Below are 19,800 nucleotides of genomic sequence, written 5' to 3'. Positions count from 1 at the left end.
GATTTTAGTGGAGACGCGGATCTCCCAGGAATTATAAAACATGTTTGAAAATGAAGGAAGCAGATGAACATCAGGGGAAGGTCTTTTCTCTTCAACAGCACTTCTTTTTTTAAAATAACATACAAACTTTAAGTTCACAGAACCAATGAATCTGAGCCACAATAAAAGAGAACGAGCTCCAGTGCTAGGAATTTCTTTTTTCGTAAAACGTCTGAGTCACTGCTTCTTCAGAATAGAAAGGTTTTTGATAACTAATCCTTAACATTAGTTAGGTAGATGAGATTCTTCTTAAAAACACACAGAATCACAAAGATGCTTGAAATCCTGTTGAAAAACACCCGAGCTGCTGAATATAGCTGACAAACTGGAATCGATGATTTACCATTTACAACTTCCAGCAGATTACTTCAAAACAGAAAACAGGAAACCCTCTTGATGTGTAAACCTTCAGATCTGTTAACATTCACTCAGGATTACCAGGACAAACATTAAATGAAGAAAACTAAGAATAATTATTTGAAAACACTTCTGGTAACATTTATTCTAAGCATTATACATCTAAGAAATGTATTTATTTATTTGAAATTTATTTAGTCAGATTAAAAAAACAAAAACAAACAAAAAAGTAAAATGAGCTAAAGCTCTGCTGAAAGAATGACTTTTAAAAAAGACAGGAAACAAATCTTTTTGGCTAAATGCATAAATTATGGTAACTCAACTACCAGATTTGTATGTAAAAAGAGTTTATTTGAAACTAAACATTTTCAGATGCTTAACTATAAATATCTGAATTCAGTTTCATTTAAATGCTAATATTCTATATTTTAATGGTTATTTGTGCTCCAAAGTGTGATCAGGTTATGCTTAACATTCTATGGAAAATATAAATATAACCAGCAGTAGAGTTTTCCTCTCAAAAAGCTCCCTGTAACGCCGAGCTGATAACACTGAGCTGTTAAACTTGCCTTCATTCCTGTAATCCCACTCCGGTCTCCAGCTTGTTTTCTGTCTCTGAGCGATGCACAGAGCTGCAGACAACACGATCAGAACTCCAGCGATTCTCATCCTGATGAAAAAAAGCCCAACAACACACAAATGAACCCCTGAGAGCTCTCAGTCACCGAGTGTGAGGCCACAGGAAACCCACCTGTTCTGGCAGTCAGAGGTAAAACAAAGAGATCTGGATAAAACTGATGCTTTTTAATCTGAAGCAGAGGGAGGATCTTCAGTCCTCACTCCCATCAGCCGGAGCATCATATATCAGGATTTCACAGTGGAGGGAAACCTGCTTTCTATCTCTGTTAACTCTTACGTTTGAGGGGTCAAAATAACAGAAGAGGGTTGCATAACCTCAAGCTTAGAAACAATATTTAATGAGGCAGAAAATGTTGAGAGGAGGGAAACAAAACAGCATATGTAAAAATGTAAAAGCTGGAATATGATCTCAGTCCTTTGAGAGCTTCAGCGGAGCTCTTTGATGTTTTAAGGTCAACCTAAAAATTCCTGCTCTTCATCTGCTGTCCATGTGAGCTCACAGGAGACCAGCCAGACCCGGACCGCCTCCACAGGGTCTAATCATGGCAATTAAACAGTCACTTTATTAGCATTTTATCTGCATGTAAACATACCACTTCATATCATGGGAATTCACTGAGATGCCTTCATGGTGACATAAATATGTTTTAATGTGTGGAAATAATAAACCAGTTGATACCTAGTTATAAAATAACGTCTACAAAACAAATGTAAGACTAAATTATAAAGGCTGTTGTCCACAGGCCAGCAGACTCATGTTAATTCTTCACGAGCGCCATAGAGCAAGACATGGCTATCTTCCCAGGTCTGCCTTCAGGAGGGGCTCCCAGCGAAGTTCTCCTGCCTGGCTTCACTGACGGTTTTCCAGCAGTCACCAGTCATGCAGAAGTTGCAAAGGCCCGAGCTAGAAGGTAAAGCTTTCCATTTACCAGTAGACTGATGCTCTAACCCTCACATATGACCATGAGCTCTGAAAGAATGATGTCACAAATGAATTTAAAATTATTTTTCTCTGAAAATGTATGGTGTCACCGTTTCTTCATCTCGGGAGGCAGCTGAGGTGGTTCAGCATCTGATCAGGATGTAATACTTGGAGAAAACCTGTCATCTGGCCTGGGAGCACATCAGGATCACTGAGGTGTACGTGGAAAATGTTGCAGAGGAAAAAGATTCCTGAAAGGCTCTGGATAAGCCTGGTGCCACTGAAAAAAATGAAGCATAGATTCATCCTCCAGAGATCGATTTACGTTGAACCAGGCAGACCAACAAAGCAAAGACAGCATTTTTCCATCAACTCCTTTTTTATTGTTTCAAATCCAGGTCAACACCATACAACTTTCAGGGTCCTCAGTTAGCTCTGTGGAAAGTGAGGAACGGCTGCAAGTCCAAGAGCATGCTTGCTCAGCAAACGGCCCCCGGGTCAATACAAAAGGAAAAGGTCACCGCTGTCTGTCAGCATGACATCAGAGAAATCACGCTCAGGAGGGGCGATAATGATACCACCGGGCAAAAAGAAAAGAACTCAATCTACAACTAAAAATATATCCTCACTCCATCAATGGAATTACCGTCTTACAAAGAAGCACACGTCTCATAAATAGCAGGAATCTGGCGCCCACGACTCGTCCTCTGACCTGAAGAGCCCTATTTTCAAAAGCTGCAGTTCAACTCTACAGTACTGATTACTGATTTCATTAATGTGGACCATTGTTGGGGCAAAAAAAAAAGTGTTGGGGTGGGGAAAAAAGAAACACCCAAACTAAACCTAATAAGGTGGCAACAAAAGATGGACGGAGCTTATGGCCATAGAAGCGCTGCCTTAAACCTGCATTCTCTGTAATGGCCAGCAGGGGGCGACTCAGAAAGACTTCCATATATATAGAAGCTCCATGGATCTAAAACCTGATTAAGCAGTTTTCTGCTGATTGTTTGAGGTCTTCTTGAACACGTGATGCTCATTTAGGAAGTTTTGTTTGTTATTAGAGTCACAAACAGATTACACAAGTCCCTTTCAGTTTCCAGATGCAAATGTTGCAGCAGAGGAGACCCTCAGCTGGGACTTAAATATTGCGGCTAGGTCCATCTTTTATGTACAGTCTGAAGATGGTGTACATTAGCTACTGTGCAGCTTTATGGTGTTTGTGTCCCTTTTTAATGCATTAAACAGGTCAAAACATCCAGAAGTACTAGAAAAATGCAAAGTCGTGAAAGCTAACGTTGGCCACATGTGTCAAACTCCCCAAAATTCCCTTTAAACAACACTATTAACAAAAAACATCAGTTGGTTTTGTTTTTTTGCTTAGATGTTAGAGAAGATTTGAGCACCGCATGTTCACCAGAACAAAGGAGGGTTTTTTTTCTTATGATGCTATGTCTTGGTCCCAATATTTGATGCAGAAATAAAATTGAAAACTATCGTCATAAATCAGCGATGGTCAGATTTTTAAGGGTATTTTTAACAGGTACTGGGAATTTTCCGAGCGCCACAAACTTCCCTTTACTTCCACAGATCCTCTTTTACAGCCGATATCTCTGCCGGTGTAAGCAGGTAAAATACAGGTGGACTGATTTCAAAAATCACTAATACACCCAAAGCTTTTCCTGCTATAATACTGCAAAGTAATTTGCTGTAAATTGGATGAACAGACTCTGGGTTTAACGTGGATTTTGGGAGGTGGTGCCATCTAGTTTGCAGGTTTAAATTGGGTGTTTCTCCCCCCCCCCCGTGTTCACCTGCGACCCCTCGCACACAGAGTGATTAAGAAGAAAAGAAAACCTGCAGGGGACCATCAGTGGAGGAACATCAGTTCTGCCCTGGCTGGCAGGCAGGGAGGTGAAAGTGGCGAGCACCGGTTGTTTCTAAAGCACCTCACGGATGATACTCTGCGAGTCGGTGAAGAGAACGATGAAGGCGGGTGGTTGTCCTGGGGATGTAGTTTAACAGAGACACAGAACATACAGCTGATAAAATAAGAAGCTACATATTGTGCCTGCTCGAGTTCAAACCACCAAATTCAAACGCTACAAAAAACCAGCAACACAAAAAAACAACTTTAGGCTCATTCAAAAAAAAAAGGGCGATCATCACCAACGTGTTCGATCAGAGGAGGGCGTCTTTTCAAATTTAATACTGAAAATAGAAACTCTATTTAAGTGGGATTACTCTGCAGCTCGTAGCATTTCCAGGTCTGAGCTTTGACTGATGATTGTACTTTAAGGGGCTCATCAAAGAGACCTATGAAAACCTGACGGAGCCGAGCCCACTCTGAAGATTCAAAATGTTAAAGTATACGCTACAATCTGATAAAAAACCAAAAAAGAAAAATGCTTAATTAAATTAACAGTATCAACTCTTAAATGTATTTATACACAGCAAGATTTTCCAGAAGACATGTGACAGTGAGCGGGGCACTGGTGTGAGAAAAAATCCAAACACTCGAGTCTTCGCTGTTGTCCTGAGTCACAGCAGGATGTTTGAGCCGAGGAGGGCGGCGGGATTATTTGAGTGAAAGGGGTCTCAGCCACAGAGTGCTTTATCTAAAATGTATTCTGCCTCTCAGAAAAGCAACAGTGTGAAGGGATACAAACCAAAAAAAAAACTCTGATTCAACTTTATTTTGACTCAGTGAAATTGATGTAAACGAGCAAATCCCACTGCACGTCACAGCAGCCTGTGAGATGGGAAGGGCAGAGGCTTCGACGTGAGGCGAGAAAAGAAAAGATCGCTGACGCCGTCAGAGTCTCGCAGCTGGTCCTGGTGCAGTGACTGAGCTCGATCGGTGAAGGGTGTGGAAGCAGGGCCGAGGGCGAAGGGTTTTAACTGCGGGGCAGGCTGCACATTTCACAGTGCTCAGTGCCGGGCTGGTTCATGAAGGTACAGTGGAGGCAGGACCACATGGCGGAGGAGGAGGCAGGAACCGAGGGGCCGCCCATGGCCCCGTAATCCAGAGAGCTGGAGGGCTGCCCACCCACTGTACCTGGAAGGACAGCAGAGGAAAAACAGGATATTACCACAGTGAAGAGTAGAAGTGGTTTTATGCAGCAGCCTCTCTGGGAAGATATGCCGCCATCTTTTCTCTGATCAACAGCTGAGTGGACCTACACCTTTATGAGCATTCCCACTACAGGAAGCTACTCTGCAGGGACTTCTTTCAGGGTGATTTTCAGGGGCTGATTGGTTAATCCGATCATGCTCATGGTGGCACCAGCAGTCTATTTAAACTAGTATTAAAATAAAACTTTCTACAGATGTTTAGATGCATTTCACATTTCCTGCACAAAGGCAGAGTAACACACAGTCAACATCCTCCTAGAAACACATCTGTCCTCTCACTCTTAAAGCATCTTATAATTAACTTGTCACTTGAAATAAGGTTAAAAAAGCTACCACCATCTTTGCTGTTTCTTCTCCTACAGACTTCCATTCAGGATTCTTTCAGTAATAAGTGGATATAAGTGAGTCAGCTGAACAGCTGAAACAGTATCCAGATATAACATCTGTTTGGTTCTTTACTCCCTGTTTTTAAACTGAAACCTAAGTCTTGTCTATAGATGTTAAAAAAATTAACAAGAACACCAAGATAAGGAGTTACAAGCTAACTTAGTATTAACAGGGCGTCACCTTAGACACAGCTTGTAATACACTGGTGGAAACCTGGAAAATTACAGGTGGTAACGGTGGAGAGGTCACAAGCAGGCAGAGTTTATTTCTGTGGTCTGCTGAGTTAAATAATCCCCAATAATCTGTTTACTAATGAGCTCAAATCAGCAGCACACACCATCTGAGTGATTTTCCACTTTATAGAAATGTCTGCAGCTTCTTTCCTCCTGCTGCAGTTCAAAGTCAGTCCAGAGACACATTCGTTTTTTAACCATAGTAAATTATTCATATTTATTAGTAATATTTAATACCAACCATATCAAACACACGTGTGATCGAACATTTTTTGTGCAGTCATGGTTTATTTGAGGCGCTCTTTAGAAAGAGCATGTAAGCTTAATAATGAGCTGCAGTTTAACATGGTGGAGTCTATCTGCAGGAAAAGACTCACCCGGGAGGCAGCTGGTTATGTTGCTATATATTTATGGTTATGTGCAGATGAGAACCTTATGAAATGTACCATCAAGACACCAAGTTTACAGGCCGTCAAAAACAGAATTTAAATCTGTGGTTCATATAAAAACCTGACTTACTGCACAGCTGCTCGATGGTGGCCCACTGCTCAGACTTCTTCCAGGTCTGTGCCAGATCCTCATTAGAAGTCTTCACTGCTTCAAGTAGCAGCCCGATGCTGTCCTGCAGATACAAACACAAGCTTTCATCTATCTGCTGAAAATTATTCAAGATGCTGAGGAGTTAAAAGCAAAAACAGTACACCAGAGAGTTTATGTTTGGCAAGTCTGTGCTTTATGTAGGACATCCAAATCTGATCAAGCGGTTCATTACAGAAAAACAATGTTTGCGACCGTCGTGATGGGCCGGTTTGAAAATGAGCAGAAAGGTCTGAGTGAAAACATCCTTGGAGGAGTAACTACTTCCAGACTGGAGAAGAATGCGGTCCAACCCATCATCTGCATTACAAATGGGAAACAAATGAAAACCTGAAAGCGTCAAGGCTTTGAACTTACTCTCAGAGGCATGACTTCATTGGTGACGAGGAAGAGGAGAAGATGAAAGTCTGACACGATGTTCAGGAATGATGTGGAGGTGCACTGAGACAGGTATGTGGCTAAACTGTGAAAATCCTGCAAACAAACAAGAAAAACAAGATGAATTATTAAACCACACCTTCACAGTCAGTCACTCAGGCATGTCCACACAGTTTCCAGCATGGCTGCTATTTTTAAATTCACTGTCTGAGAGTTCCTTTCTAAACACTTATGCCGTGCACTCTGTGATTTTACCACAACACGGGAGATGAAGAGTGTTTTCAGCTATTGGATTTTGTTGTTCCCTGCTTGCCCACAACCTCCACTGTGGGTTGTCTGGAATGCCAGATTTGTGATGGATTCTTCAGTGTCTCTGCTATCTGTAGAAGATAGCCACACTACGGACGGACGAGCGACTGTCTTTATGCATTAACGTGAAAACAGTACAAAGACGAAGGGGATGAGAGATAAGTTAAATTTCCAAACACCCATTTCCCAAACTGGGACCATCAATCCTCTCCTTAAACCAAATACTTTGATGGCCTTTTTATACCTTGTTGAATCGGATGAGGGAAATACAAGCTCATGCTGACAGTACTTACCTGTGTCTCTCCAAGAATATCCCGGTTTTCAATGGGAAAGCGTTGCGAAGAAGAAAAGGTATATTGGGGGTCCTTTGGAAAAGTTGTGGTTATCTGCGAAGAAAATAATATTTCTCTATACAAGTTTTCCGGAAATTTAGTGTCAGAATATAGTTTGCTGCACTAAAGTAACAAAAAGTATTATTAAAAATACTCACATCTATAAGAAGATACTCCACGGGAAGAGGTCGAGCTAGAAACGTGACATCATTTCCAAATTTGTCTTTGTCCTGTTGGATGTGAAAATCAGACAAATCAATCTCAACATCTGGATGAGCTGATAAGTAACATCTAACCCCAAAATAAGTACCTAATATTTATTTTTTTCTTAAACATGCACACTTCATCACATCAGAGCTTTTTTTATACGCCATCTCACCTTATAGAAGACGTCTGGTACATACTGCTCAGGGCTAGACTCTTGAGCGTAGCCCAGCTCGGGAGCGTCTTTGCAGGGCAGTAGGCACTCGTCTCTCACCAGAGCCATGCACTGATTGGACACCTGATATCCTTCAAAGTGCACCTGGTTATCTGGACCACCTGCACATAAAACAGCACAGAGAAATATAAATAAATAATAATAAATAAATAATAACCACTCGCCGAAAAACAAAAATATTATTTCCATTGCAAATAAATTAAGGATGGTGATGATTTTAAAACTAGTCTTGCAAAGGCAACTGCCAGTCACTAACAAAGGCCCACGTTAGGAGAGCTGTGCAACAATCACAAGACTATCAAGAGAGCCAAAGACAGCAGTGACATGTGATGTGCTGTATAAAGTGGATCAGGTGATCAGGGATCCTGAGATAAGCCAACCATCAATAATCCACAGGTTCCCCTGAGAACCTTAAGCGTTTCACCCTTTGTCAGTAGATGTTGCTAACTGAATGCTCGATTTTTTAGTCACCTTAGCAGCTCAAGCTGAACTAAACAAAGTGATTTTGAGCTGTTTAAGTTCTCCTTAAATAGCTTTCTATTCATCCAGTTTACCACAAAATGTAATCTTTGACAAAGCCAGAATAAAGTCAATCTTAATAAGCAAGGACAACCTGATGAGAAGTTAAAAATATCAACAGAGAAATCATGCACACTGCAATAACACTATAGTGTGTAAAACACTGAGTGTGTAAAGTCTGTTTAGCATTACACATGCAAGTGATTTACAAACAGTAAAACAGATGGACTTCGCCCCTGCTTGCTGCGAGATGCGTAGCCATGACATCAGCTTTGGCTGCCGGGGCCTCACTCATGCAAATAAAAGTGTTGAGGTCACTGCTGGGTGTTTTCTTGGAACAAATACAAAAGGCGGTGAAAACATTCATGCCTGATCCCGCACAACGTCTGGCTCCTCTGGCTTCAAATGGACGCACATGTTTTAAGTCGTAGTTTAACACTTGACAGACCTTACAGTAAAGCTGTAAACTGAACACCTAAACCAGTTTCCTTAAGATTGTAAGAGTTCTATGGATATATGAAAGGAGAGGCTACAACATGCTGAGTGTTGCATTCTGGGATGTGCAGATTAATGAATGATTTAAGTCTGTTTAGATCAGGGGGTGGGGAACTCCAGGCTTCGAGGGCTGGTGTCCTGCAGGTTTTAGATCTCACCCAGGGTCAACACACCTGAATCAAATGATTAGTTCATTACCAGGCCTCTGGAGAACTTCAAGACATGTTGAGGAGGTCATTTAGCCATTTAAATAAGCTGTGTTGGATCAAGGACACATCTAAAACCTGCAGGACACCGACCCTCGATGTCTGGAGTTGGACACCCTGTATTAGACTGACCCAAATAAATTGTCAAGCAGGTTTCTAGGCTTGAGGTAATCTGTGATTGAACCACAAACTTAACTATACCCAGAGTTGCACCAAATCACTTTTTTTTAGCCTGCTGAAGTGTGACCTGCAGATACTGAATGTTTTTCTAAAGTCTATAACCGACAGCAGATACAAACAAAAAGAAATGATTAAACTTTACGACTTCCCCCAAACTGCAGTACGCTACTGGCTCTGACGGAAACAGCTCAAAAATAAAGGGCTCTGCTATTTGAAAAACATACAAATACGAAATAAAAATCCAGTTGCATGAGTTGCTGTGTGCCCACCTTTACCTGAAATATTTTTCTACAGGTGTGGTAGATTTATATGACCAAAAAAAAAAAAGGTTATCTACCTGCGTAATTGTCCAGTATGTTTATAACTTCAGCAGATAAGAGGACATCGACCCCCTTCTGCTTTTCACTACATAATTTTCCATGTTAACGACAAGTTAGGGTGTGACATGAGGATTTGATGCCACTGTGTTCCCATTGGAAAAGCCAAAAGGACATTTTGGGAAGAGATGCTTTTTTGTGGTTTATGATCAAGTAACCATGCCTGCATTGATAAAGTAATGAAGAAAATGTTCCCCTGTTTCTCATTCATAAACCACTCACAAGAAAAAAAAAAGGAACAGTACCAACCTGTCGCGACCACAGTCACAAATTTGGATCCAAAGTGTCCGTCTCGAGAAAGTCTGCAGGGGTTTGAATGTTCATTCTGGAAGTATCCCGCTGTGATGCACTCCTCCGCGCTCAGGTAATACGAGTCCTAACACAAGTAAGGACATTAAGGATACACAGAGGAAAACACCACAATTAAGACTAACAGATCATCTTTGAGTCAGATGGATCCTCACGCTGTTTCTCGAGTAGCGGACGGTGCCTATCCTCGTATCCTCAGACAGCAGGTCCGTGAAGATCCACCCCACCTGCAGAACAAGCAAACATAATAATGTCCACTCATAAGATTATCTGCTCGAATATTCAGCGATTTTACATGATGTAACAAAACTATAAGTTAAACTCAATTCTCAAAGTTTCATCTTTTTATCCAAATGGAACAAAAACAGCCCTTAGATAAACAAAAACCACAAGACACCAGGTGATATGCAAAAAACACATACACATGCAAGGATTAACATCACTGCATACGCCCGAGTCTTGAAGTTTAAAAATATTTTTGTGCTTCTTCAACCTTTCAAAATAAATTTGTATTTCTCAATACTCCAAATATCCCTGCATGATTTTCTCCCACCACACTAACACATCATTACAGCAACAGCATGCGTCTCCCCATCGCTGTTCCCGTTTTACACGTGAAGGTCACCGTGCTTCACAGTACCAAACACATGATGTGTGAGCCACTAAACAGTGGTGACAGATGACTGACAGCTCCAAACACCGAGCTACACCTGATTGGACATACGCCTGCCTGTGCTGTGCCCTCTGAGATATCAGACTGAAACCAAGCTCCATAGAAAGCTTTCTATTAACTTACCACCACGATTACAAAAATAGCCCAATATGAGCTAAAAACAGTGCAGAGAAAGGTATTTTTGAAACTGTCATTAAAAATAATCCATTTCATGACTTTCATTATTTTACTGTCATGTTTTTAATCTTAGGCTGACCTCTGACAGGCCTTACAGATGTTATTTAATTAAAGAGATTTTCATAGAAAATCTGCAGCTTTAACTGAAGAAGTGCTGGAGTCAAGAGGGTGGGTGGGGATAGAGATCACAATAGCCAAACTAACTCGACTTCTGGGGGACAATTGTGGTCAGGCATGTTATGTACTGCCTGTTTTGAGTACACCCTTAAGTTTCATGTCAGATTTTTCTCCCTGGTCATCCATGCCCCACTTGCAGCAACAGGCTAATCAGGGTCATTTAGGTGTCTTGAGCTCTCTGACAGACTCCAACTCGACACTGACAGTAGTCCCTTTAGTAGCTGGAAGGCCACTCTACCAGGAGAACTAGTACTGAGCACAGTAAAGCTGCAAAGCAGAACAAGGACGTCTGCCAGCTGCAGCCTAAGTGGTGGAGTTGGAATCCATTCACTGGATTAACGTCTGACTGTAGAGGCATCTATTTTTTGTATATATGTGCATGCATATAGTTCTGCCTGTATGCAAACATGAAAGCAATGTGAGGTCAAACAGAGCACTGAGGGGAAATCAAACCCAACCTTGCACATGCCCAGTTTGGCAGCAATCTCGTCCACGGCTGCAGCTTTGGGATCATCCAACAGTTCCAGGCTGTTCTGGGTGGCATTCTGAAACACAGCCGAGAAAAACAGCATAGTTTTAAATGCAGTTAATGCTCAGTGAGGACTTTAACCTTATTGAGCAAATAAACTAAGACACAATTTCACTTGCAGAGCAGAATCAGGCAGCAATACGCTCAGTGAGAATGTCCCACCTGTGGGGGTTCGTAGATGGCAGCCACTTCCGCTCTGATGCCCAGGGGGATGTCTGTGTGCTCCGTGTATCTGCCGTACAAGTACCCCATCCTCTGACTGCCCGTCTTCCTCCAGAAGTCCAAGAAGCGGTCAGCAATGGTGTGGTTCTCAAACATGATGTTGTCTACATGTCTGTATTTCTGGGGGGGGGAAAGAAAAACTACATTCACATACACGGTGTGATACTCAGGACTGTTGTTTGGTTTTTTTAGACATGGATCAAGTTTCTTTGAAGATGTGGAAGCAGCCGCTCAGGAGGAGTCTGCATGCTAAAATATACTTGGGGATTAAATTCCCAGTGTTGCTCAGCACTTTGTACTGAAGCTAACTGTAATGTACACCTGCCATTTAATGCGCCTGAAACTTTTACTGTGATCTAAATTATTAACAGGGACAGAAAACATTACAAATGTGTGCAGTATTAAGCAAATAGGCACATTTTCAGTAAAACAGCTGCAGAGTAATCCAATCCATTCATTTTCTAAACCACTTCAGGGTTCTGGAGCTCATTCCATCTTTCATATGGTGAAATATGGAGTACTCCCAGGACAGGAAGGTTCGCTTCAAGTATTTTCGGTGTCATATTTGCTGATAAAAGAAGTAAACGAATATTTCTCCCAACACTTGTTACCGTGACATACCTGTCTGTTCAATGTGATGGCACTCGGCTGGCACTTGGTGCAGATGCCTTCCGGCCAGGGAGGGTGACCCTCGCAGCCTGACTTTATCTTACAGCTGATGTTCTCCAGAGCAGCAAACTTCCCCCTGCAGGAGATCAGAACAGTGTCAGAGTCTGACATTATGAGCAACCAAACTGGAAAATTAAAAACAGCTCCTCACTTATCAGCGCCACCCGTCAGCTTGCGAAGGTATGCGTGGAATGACATGTGCTTCACTGGTGGGTCGAGGTGATTCAGGTAGTCTTCGTCAAAAGGCTGGAATCAGAAGAAACATGCTTTATAGCCCTAACATTCATCATTTAAGAAACAAAGCACAGGAATGAAATATCTTACCTCTAGCGGTACACAGTGCACACACTTCCCAAGGGCACCATGGCGACATCTGGAACAAGAAAAGAATGATTAGGTATCCAACATCTGCACTGAGGTCAGATGTGTGCAGCTGGTCCTCTTCCTTACAGCTGCGGATCTCTGTTTCTGTAGATCTTGCCATCTTGCTTGGCCAGATACTGATCGATCTCATCTTCCTGGACCTGGGGCGCTGAAAAGGACCGGGGGATCATGGAGGACGAAGAAGAGGACGAGACGGATGGTAGTGACGAAGATGTGTGAGGGGTGGCCGTGTCCATAACCTCCCCGGAGGAGGTGGAGGATTCTGAAGGGAACAAAAACAACATGTCCCCATGCCTACAAAACACGAGAGAGAAGAATAAGATGATTAAAGCTGTGGAGGTCGACAAAGAAGACAGTATTTCTGGGAACCAACACTCCCCGGAGAGGCAAGAGTGAAATTCAGACTCTAATTAAAGGTTAAAGTCTGTTTGTTTCTACTTACTTGATCTTAAGAAGGCTGAGGGTTTTGTTCTGGGATACGAGCTCTCCGGTTTTGTTGCGGTTCAGATAAACCGAAAACCCATTAGAGTTGAACCCAAATTCTTTGGCCACCTGTGGGAGAAGCAGATACCGGATTTTGACAAGAATATCGATACGACACACATTTCATATAGCCTGGAACAAAAACATTGATAGCCATCAAGACACTTTAAATTCATCATTAAGCATAAACGTCAAAGCCTTGTGCTGCCGGGAGTGAATTCTTATCACATGTGCTGGTTCTTGTGTAAAGACAGTTTGCTCTTGAAAAGATACCAATCACTCAAAGCAGATTAGCAAAGAGCGTCAGCCTGGAGGAACACCTCTTTATGGTTGGCACTCTGAGCGGATCGAACAGGAGGGTCTCCCTCGTAGCACTTTTACATCACATCATGTAACTGTAATACACTCAGTGGGATGCTGATCATTTCCCTGTGTGGGCCTTTTTTCCACATACATGCATTTTAAGATCTGATAAAGAGGCTTTAGACAGAACCAAAGGAAACTTCCACAAATCCAAATAGTTGACTCTAACCTGTACTGATGGTAAAAAAAAAACAAAAAACCCCAAAAACTTACATATTGGGTTGTGTGAAAAAAAAAAAACAAGTTATTTTTGGTATTCTGTGTCATTCTATAAACACTGTTTTACTTGAGACATGTTGCGCTGCATATTTTGCACCTTGTTACGTTTACTAGTTACAGACAGAGGAGAAAAATACTGACTTCAAATCTGATTAGTCTTTAATGGCTCTCTTACATGAAATATACTGAACTGATAACTGGATTTCACTAGAATTTTGCTAAACACCAATATTTTATTTCCTCACTTTGAGGAAGAAAGTGGCATTGATCCGGTGCACTCCAGAACTCTACACCTATGTCTGAAAAGTACTATGTCCACACTAATAAAATTAGCAGAGAACAGAAGAGCAGTGAGAAGCATAGAGTAGAGCTGGGCGATATATCGAGTTTTTAAAAAATATCGATATATTTTTATACGAGATATAAGATGTGACAATATCCTTTATATCGATATAGTCTATGTTACGTTATAATTATACTTGCGGAGCCGCAAGTTTGCCTCTCTTTCGTCCACTTTCGTCTTTACGCAACGTTACTCGGCCTCGCCTCTCCTTCACTGAACACAACTCCCCCTCCTCCCCCATCGCTTCACCTGCAGGAAGCGACAAGATGGACACGGCAAATCCGTTAACGAGTTACTGCGCATCGCCCCGTGCGTGGGGCTGGACGGCGTCAACGTGTTAGCTAGCTAACCACGCTAACGAGCTAACCACGCTAACGCCATGCAGCCCAAAGGTGCTGCACGGACTAAAATCCTTTCATTTTCTCAAAAGTTGACAGCGCGCCTTATGTATGAATTCTGGTTGTGCTTGATGGCCGCGAACCGATTTTATGTGGAACACAGCGCTCAGCAATCTGTCAAAAAATGTTTTAGTACGACTTTGGTAAGCTACGGAGCTGCAGCGCTTGATGGATTGTCGGAGCATTACGGCTGAGCCTCGCGGAGTGATACGTACTGTGCTTCAACGTAATATTACCTTACTGTGTATAAGGACCATAAATGGCACCTGTTAAGAGACGTGGTTGCGAAGCGGATTTCAAACTCCAGGTTGTCAGTCACGCAGTACAAGTTGGGAACAGAGCAGCTGTGAAATCTGTCCTTGTTATAGTGCTCGTCTTTTAGTTTACATTTTGACTGCACATTTGTGAGCTTTTTGTTATGCACAAAAACAACATTGTTTTCTTTTATTTATGGAGCATTATTATTTAATAAATGCTCATAATTTATTTTTGAGTAAATTTTATGTACATCTGCTCTATGTTAATAAAAGTGCCTGTGTGACATCTGGGACACAGCTTTGACTAAGAACTCTCTTTTTGTTCTTACTTTATGGCTTTAAAAAAAAAATATCGAGATATATATCTTATATCGCCATCCAGCTAAAAAATATCGAGATATGAATTTTGGGTCATATCGCCCAGCCCTAGCATAGAGGTTGTCTGGGGATCACTTTTCTCATGACACACCAAAAGAACAGCGTAAGATCTCATCACTATGGGAAAAGTACACAATCAGACATTGTTTTCAGCTCCTCTCTTTTCTGTCTGGCTCATAGCTGCATTTCAGTACGGAGTGAAAACTTTCCATTGAATTGCAAGCTACACAGTCCTGCCTTAACAAATGCATTTTGATGAGGTGCTGCTGCAGTGCTCTGTCTGCGTTATATGCTTCTATTTTAGGCTTTTCATAGACAGTGATTAAAATGCAAATGTAATTATTTCCCATCCTCATGTGTAAAATTGAAGCATAACAGAGAAAATTTACCCAGAAACAGAGGGGAAAGTGGCTCTTAAGTCCTTTGGTAAGTGAGACTTGTATAACTTGGGAGTAATACCATTGGTCAGCTTTACTATAAGTCTTACGGTGCCTTATTCTTACCTCACACTGTATTTTACCACGTTTGTTGTCAATTTGCTAAAACTTCCTATTTTTGCTTTGCTGACTCTTGTCACCTGAATACCTGATATTTTACCAATCAAGCAGATCACTTCATTTTTTATTGTCATTTCACCGGCTTCTGTCCTTTTTGGTAAAGAAGGTCTTTAGATTTAAAGTTTTAACTTACAGTTCATGTTTGCAGGTCTTCAAATTCACATCTCTGAAGCCTGTTTGTGTCAGCCAAACTTCTTGAAACACCAAAGGGCGTTCACAGTCCTGCAGAGTTGGACTGACATCAGATTAGGAGTTGTCCAAATCTGATGTGAGTCCAGCTCAGCAGTGATTCACCACTGGTGCAAATGTTGGGTTCAACATTACCAGACAGCTGTAAATGGATACAGGAATTTCCTGTATTTTATGCACTAGATTTGGGGAAGTGGATTAAATTATTAACAGGCCTTCAGTAAAATTCAAGTCCTATAAAAAATAGATTATCTGCTTTTATCTGTGCCTTCTGTGATGTGAAGCAATGCCTGGACTCTAAAACATCAAACACAATCCACAAAAACGCACAGGAGCGGTGAAGGACCGACCTGCTCTGTTACTTCCTACACAGCTTCATGCATGTACAGGCACAAGAGGAAAAAAACAAAACAAAGCCCACACACAACACATAACACTCCTGTACTGATTGAAAGATAAAACATTTTCTAATCAATTTTCTTTGTGGAAAAAATAAGAGGCCTCCACAGGTTTTCAGTGTACTGTGGAAATAACGTACAGAAGGCTTGGATCCAGTTCTGGTGTGGAGGAAAGCAGAGAGTGGGAAATTCTTTGCTTTTTTGCCAGCACATGACCGATGTGACACAACAGATAAATATCAGCTACTGATGCGGATAAATGCCATCTTACTTGCTGATATGCCAATATCAGCTAATGACTATATTTGGTTCATATATCAGTACATCCTTATGATTGACAGTATTAACATGACTAGCATATCATAGCCCTTTGGTTTAAAATGACCTGTTTTGAAGCATCAAGAATAACATTCCTGCTGTTTTGGCCACAAGTAACTGCATGTGATGGGTCTAATAACCACTGAGAGAGCTGATAATCTCCCCTTTTGAAACATGGTGTCACCAAACGGTCAAAACAAAAAGTTGCTTTTTTCCCAGATTTCTATTGGATCAAAGTCTTTTTGCAACTATACTGTGGCTTTCAGATAGCCTTTCATTCTTCCAGCCAGAAAACTGTGACCATTTTATTTTATGTCTATTATTCTTACTTAATTTTACAATGCATAGCAATTTAAAACAATGTGGCACCACTGTACCCTGAAGGCAGCAAACATGGGTAATCTTTGTGAACTGGAGATGAAGTGAGGGAGGGCGTGCAGATTAGGATGGTACTCTGAATTTTGTGACTTTTCAACTGCATGAGGACACGGTGTTACTACTTCCAGGAAAATAAATAATAAGGATGAGCTGACAAAGCCTTGAGGTGAAGGAGTGCTGGTGCCTGGCAGTTTATGGAAACACAAGCTACAGAAAATACCTGTTTCCCCTCCTTTACATCTGAAAAACCTGAGGACAACTGTTTTGAGCTCACTCTCCCTCATCTTCTCCCATGCCTTCGGAAACCCAAAGAGGTCATAAGCAGAACAGAATATGATGGCCCAGGCTTAGATGTTATTGTGTTTGTAACTGCTGGACAACTATTCACAGATCATTTTTCATTATCTTATGCAAACATCAAATAAAGCATACTATCTACAGCTGAATTAAAACTATAATGTGTTTAGAAGTCTTTAACTAAACTGTTTTCTTAGCTATCCAGTGGGTTTGTCAGCAGGGATCCTTATAAAAAGGCAGAATGGGGCTTAGGGAAGAAGACAGCAGCCATGACTAATTAAAATCCTGCATTGTTCAGAAGTCAGCCACCACCTTCATTTAAAGGCTGAACTGACCCCCTTATACTGGACTGCCAGGCCAAACTGATAAATCCTGAGGCTGGAAACCAGCCCTTAGAGCACAGAAGAAAACAAGATGCTTGAGTGCTGTTATATTTACCACATTACCTTCTTTAAAAAAGCAGCAGCTGTCTCCCTCTTTGTAGAAGGAATTTTTTTCATCCCTTCTGGGGACTGCACCCTGATGATCTAAAGGAGGGACAGAAATAAACCCACAATTCAGCCGTTACAGTACAAGCCCGAATCCATTGTAGCATTTCAAACACCTGTCAGTCAAAACCAGGACGCAGCTCCCCCCCTTTCTGCCCCCCTCCGGTGTCAGTGTCGGGGTATTATGACAACCGTGACAGTGCAGAAAGAAAAGTCGGGTTAACGTTAGCTCATCAATCTCTGGTTTTTAGCTGCAACATGACGATGTTGACATTGAACTACTCTGGAAAGCTGTCAGTGTGTACTGGCTCATTCACAGACTAACTAAATATCACTTTCGTGGTGAATGTGCAACATCACAGCTCCCATCGTTACCGAGCTATTCGTGTTACTGTCATGCTAAAGAGCTGAAAGAATATGCCAGTCATTTTAAGCCGGCCGTTATTGTCGCTCTCCCGTTAGCCAACAATGACTCTTTTCATTCGGATGTCGTCAGCTAGCCTACTAGCTATCATATTAGCCGGCTAGCTGAACAGGCCCTGGTCACTCTTAGCTCATGTTAGCTTGCTAATGCTAGCCAAGCTAATTCTGCTGCCTCATCACTCAGGAGTCCGGCTAACAGGCTAGCTAACGTTAGCCGGAGCCCACCCGCCGCTGTACTTACAATATTATCGGCCATGCTGCTCGGGTAGGTGCGCCCGGTAGATTTGGCTTTGTTAGTGGACAGACAGGGTCAAAACAAATATTCCGTAACGCTTTTGTATATGTGTGTGTGTGTCAGCGAAACTCCATCCCGCAACTCAAACACCGGGTGTTGCACACATTAGCGCCCCCAGCGATCCCACAGCGGAGCGACCACGGTCGAAACAAAGAAACTGAGCTGGAAACAAGGGTTCCACTTTTATTATTCTTTCTTTTTCTCCCGTCAGTGACTGCCTCCCACCTGAGCCCCCCCCCCCCCCCCCCCCCGAGTCAGATCCTTTTTAGTATTAAATATGCTGAAAGGTGGGATACAAAATCTTCCTGAGAACATTTTCAGAGATAGAGGCTCACTACAGCATGTTTGAGCCCTCCTTGTAAGTGCACAACGTTATCTTAATTTTATTCTGCTTTCTGAATTCTTAACAATAACTAACATTTTTCATTTAAAAAAATCACTATCATAAAATATGAAGCATTGTTTTAACATGTGGGATGGATAAAACTAGTGTCTGGTCTAAGATGATGAAAAGTAGCCCAAACCCTAAACTCTTTAACACTATGGCATGAAAATGTGGAATTTCTGGCTTTTAAAGCTTTTGTACAGTGTTTAAAGGGACAGGGCAGTAATTAAGCATTTGAAGGAGATGTGATGGACTGAGTAGTCAGTAATCAGATAATTTATATTCTGCTTAGTTTTTGCTGTTTTATGTCGCAGTTACTTTTAGTTTTTTTATTTGTAGGTTCAAAGGAGGGTGATTTTATGTTACTTACTGTACTTTCTGCAGCGTTTTGTACTCCAAACAAATACATACGAACAAACAAAGTTAAAAAAAATTACACAAAACATAAAAAATTTTCACGACAGGAAAATCTGAAGAAGCACATGAAAGTCCACATATAAGAAAAACTGCACAAAGTGTCTTTAACTGTGTGGTTTGTGTTGGTAAGCGACATGCAGGAAAACAAACGATCAGTTTTCCCTGATTTGGAGAAAGAAATATGTTTTTGTAAAAGGTTTTTAGAATGTTTAAAGAAGAAATGTGAGATATTTTTCTACCTTCCTATTAAAAAAATACCAGCTTTGTTTTGTCATATCTAAATAAGCTTGTATTTTAATATTTTAATGCTATAATACTTTCCACTGCCCTGGGTCAGACCAGAGGTTGTAATGGCAGAAATTAATTATTTAAATAGCTGTGCTTAAGGTGCGATCAGAAGTATCAGTAATGTGTTGATTTGCTGACACAGATTCCAATCGTGGGATCCAGAATCCAGACAAGTTTACAGATTTTATGTAATGTGTTTTTGTTTTTTTCTGGATTTTTCTAGATGATATTCTGTTTCTCTCCAT

General features: G+C 41.4%; 2 protein-coding genes across 1 annotated transcript; one reads left to right on the top strand and one right to left on the bottom strand.

Moving 5' to 3' along the window:
• LOC146627163 (uncharacterized) overlaps positions 1 to 19,800 on the top strand; it is a 152,490-nt gene that overhangs the window by 97,106 nt on the left and 35,584 nt on the right.
• nploc4 (NPL4 homolog, ubiquitin recognition factor) lies at positions 2,329 to 18,570 on the bottom strand. Its single transcript, XM_085361676.1, has 17 exons — positions 18,412 to 18,570; positions 17,706 to 17,786; positions 13,124 to 13,233; positions 12,748 to 12,975; positions 12,622 to 12,670; positions 12,449 to 12,543; positions 12,250 to 12,373; positions 11,569 to 11,748; positions 11,336 to 11,422; positions 10,006 to 10,077; positions 9,791 to 9,917; positions 7,705 to 7,865; positions 7,484 to 7,555; positions 7,287 to 7,379; positions 6,664 to 6,780; positions 6,229 to 6,331; positions 2,329 to 5,012 (listed from the first exon to the last, which is right to left on the bottom strand). The coding sequence occupies exons 1-17, from the start codon at positions 18,424 to 18,426 to the stop codon at positions 4,852 to 4,854; spliced, it is 1,875 nt and encodes a 624-aa protein (XP_085217802.1). The 5' UTR covers positions 18,427 to 18,570; the 3' UTR covers positions 2,329 to 4,851.

The sequence above is a fragment of the Diplotaxodon limnothrissa genome, linkage group LG8, assembly GCF_057381915.1.
Source record: "Diplotaxodon limnothrissa isolate DT_005_m linkage group LG8, D_limnothrissa_male_GT1.1, whole genome shotgun sequence".
NCBI classification, from domain to species: Eukaryota; Metazoa; Chordata; class Actinopteri; order Cichliformes; family Cichlidae; genus Diplotaxodon; species Diplotaxodon limnothrissa.
This window is presented reverse-complemented; position numbering and strand designations above follow the sequence as displayed.

What these genes read in the sequence shown, in the direction of transcription:
- nploc4 (XM_085361676.1), bottom strand. An exon ending in CTGCTGCTTTTTTAAAGAAG is followed by an intron (nt 13,234 to 17,705) that starts GTAATGTGGTAA and finishes CTTCTCCCACAG; the next exon opens with GTGGCCAAAGAATTTGGGTT. An exon ending in TGCACTGTGTACCGCTAGAG is followed by an intron (nt 12,544 to 12,621) that starts GTAAGATATTTC and finishes TTCTGATTCCAG; the next exon opens with CCTTTTGACGAAGACTACCT.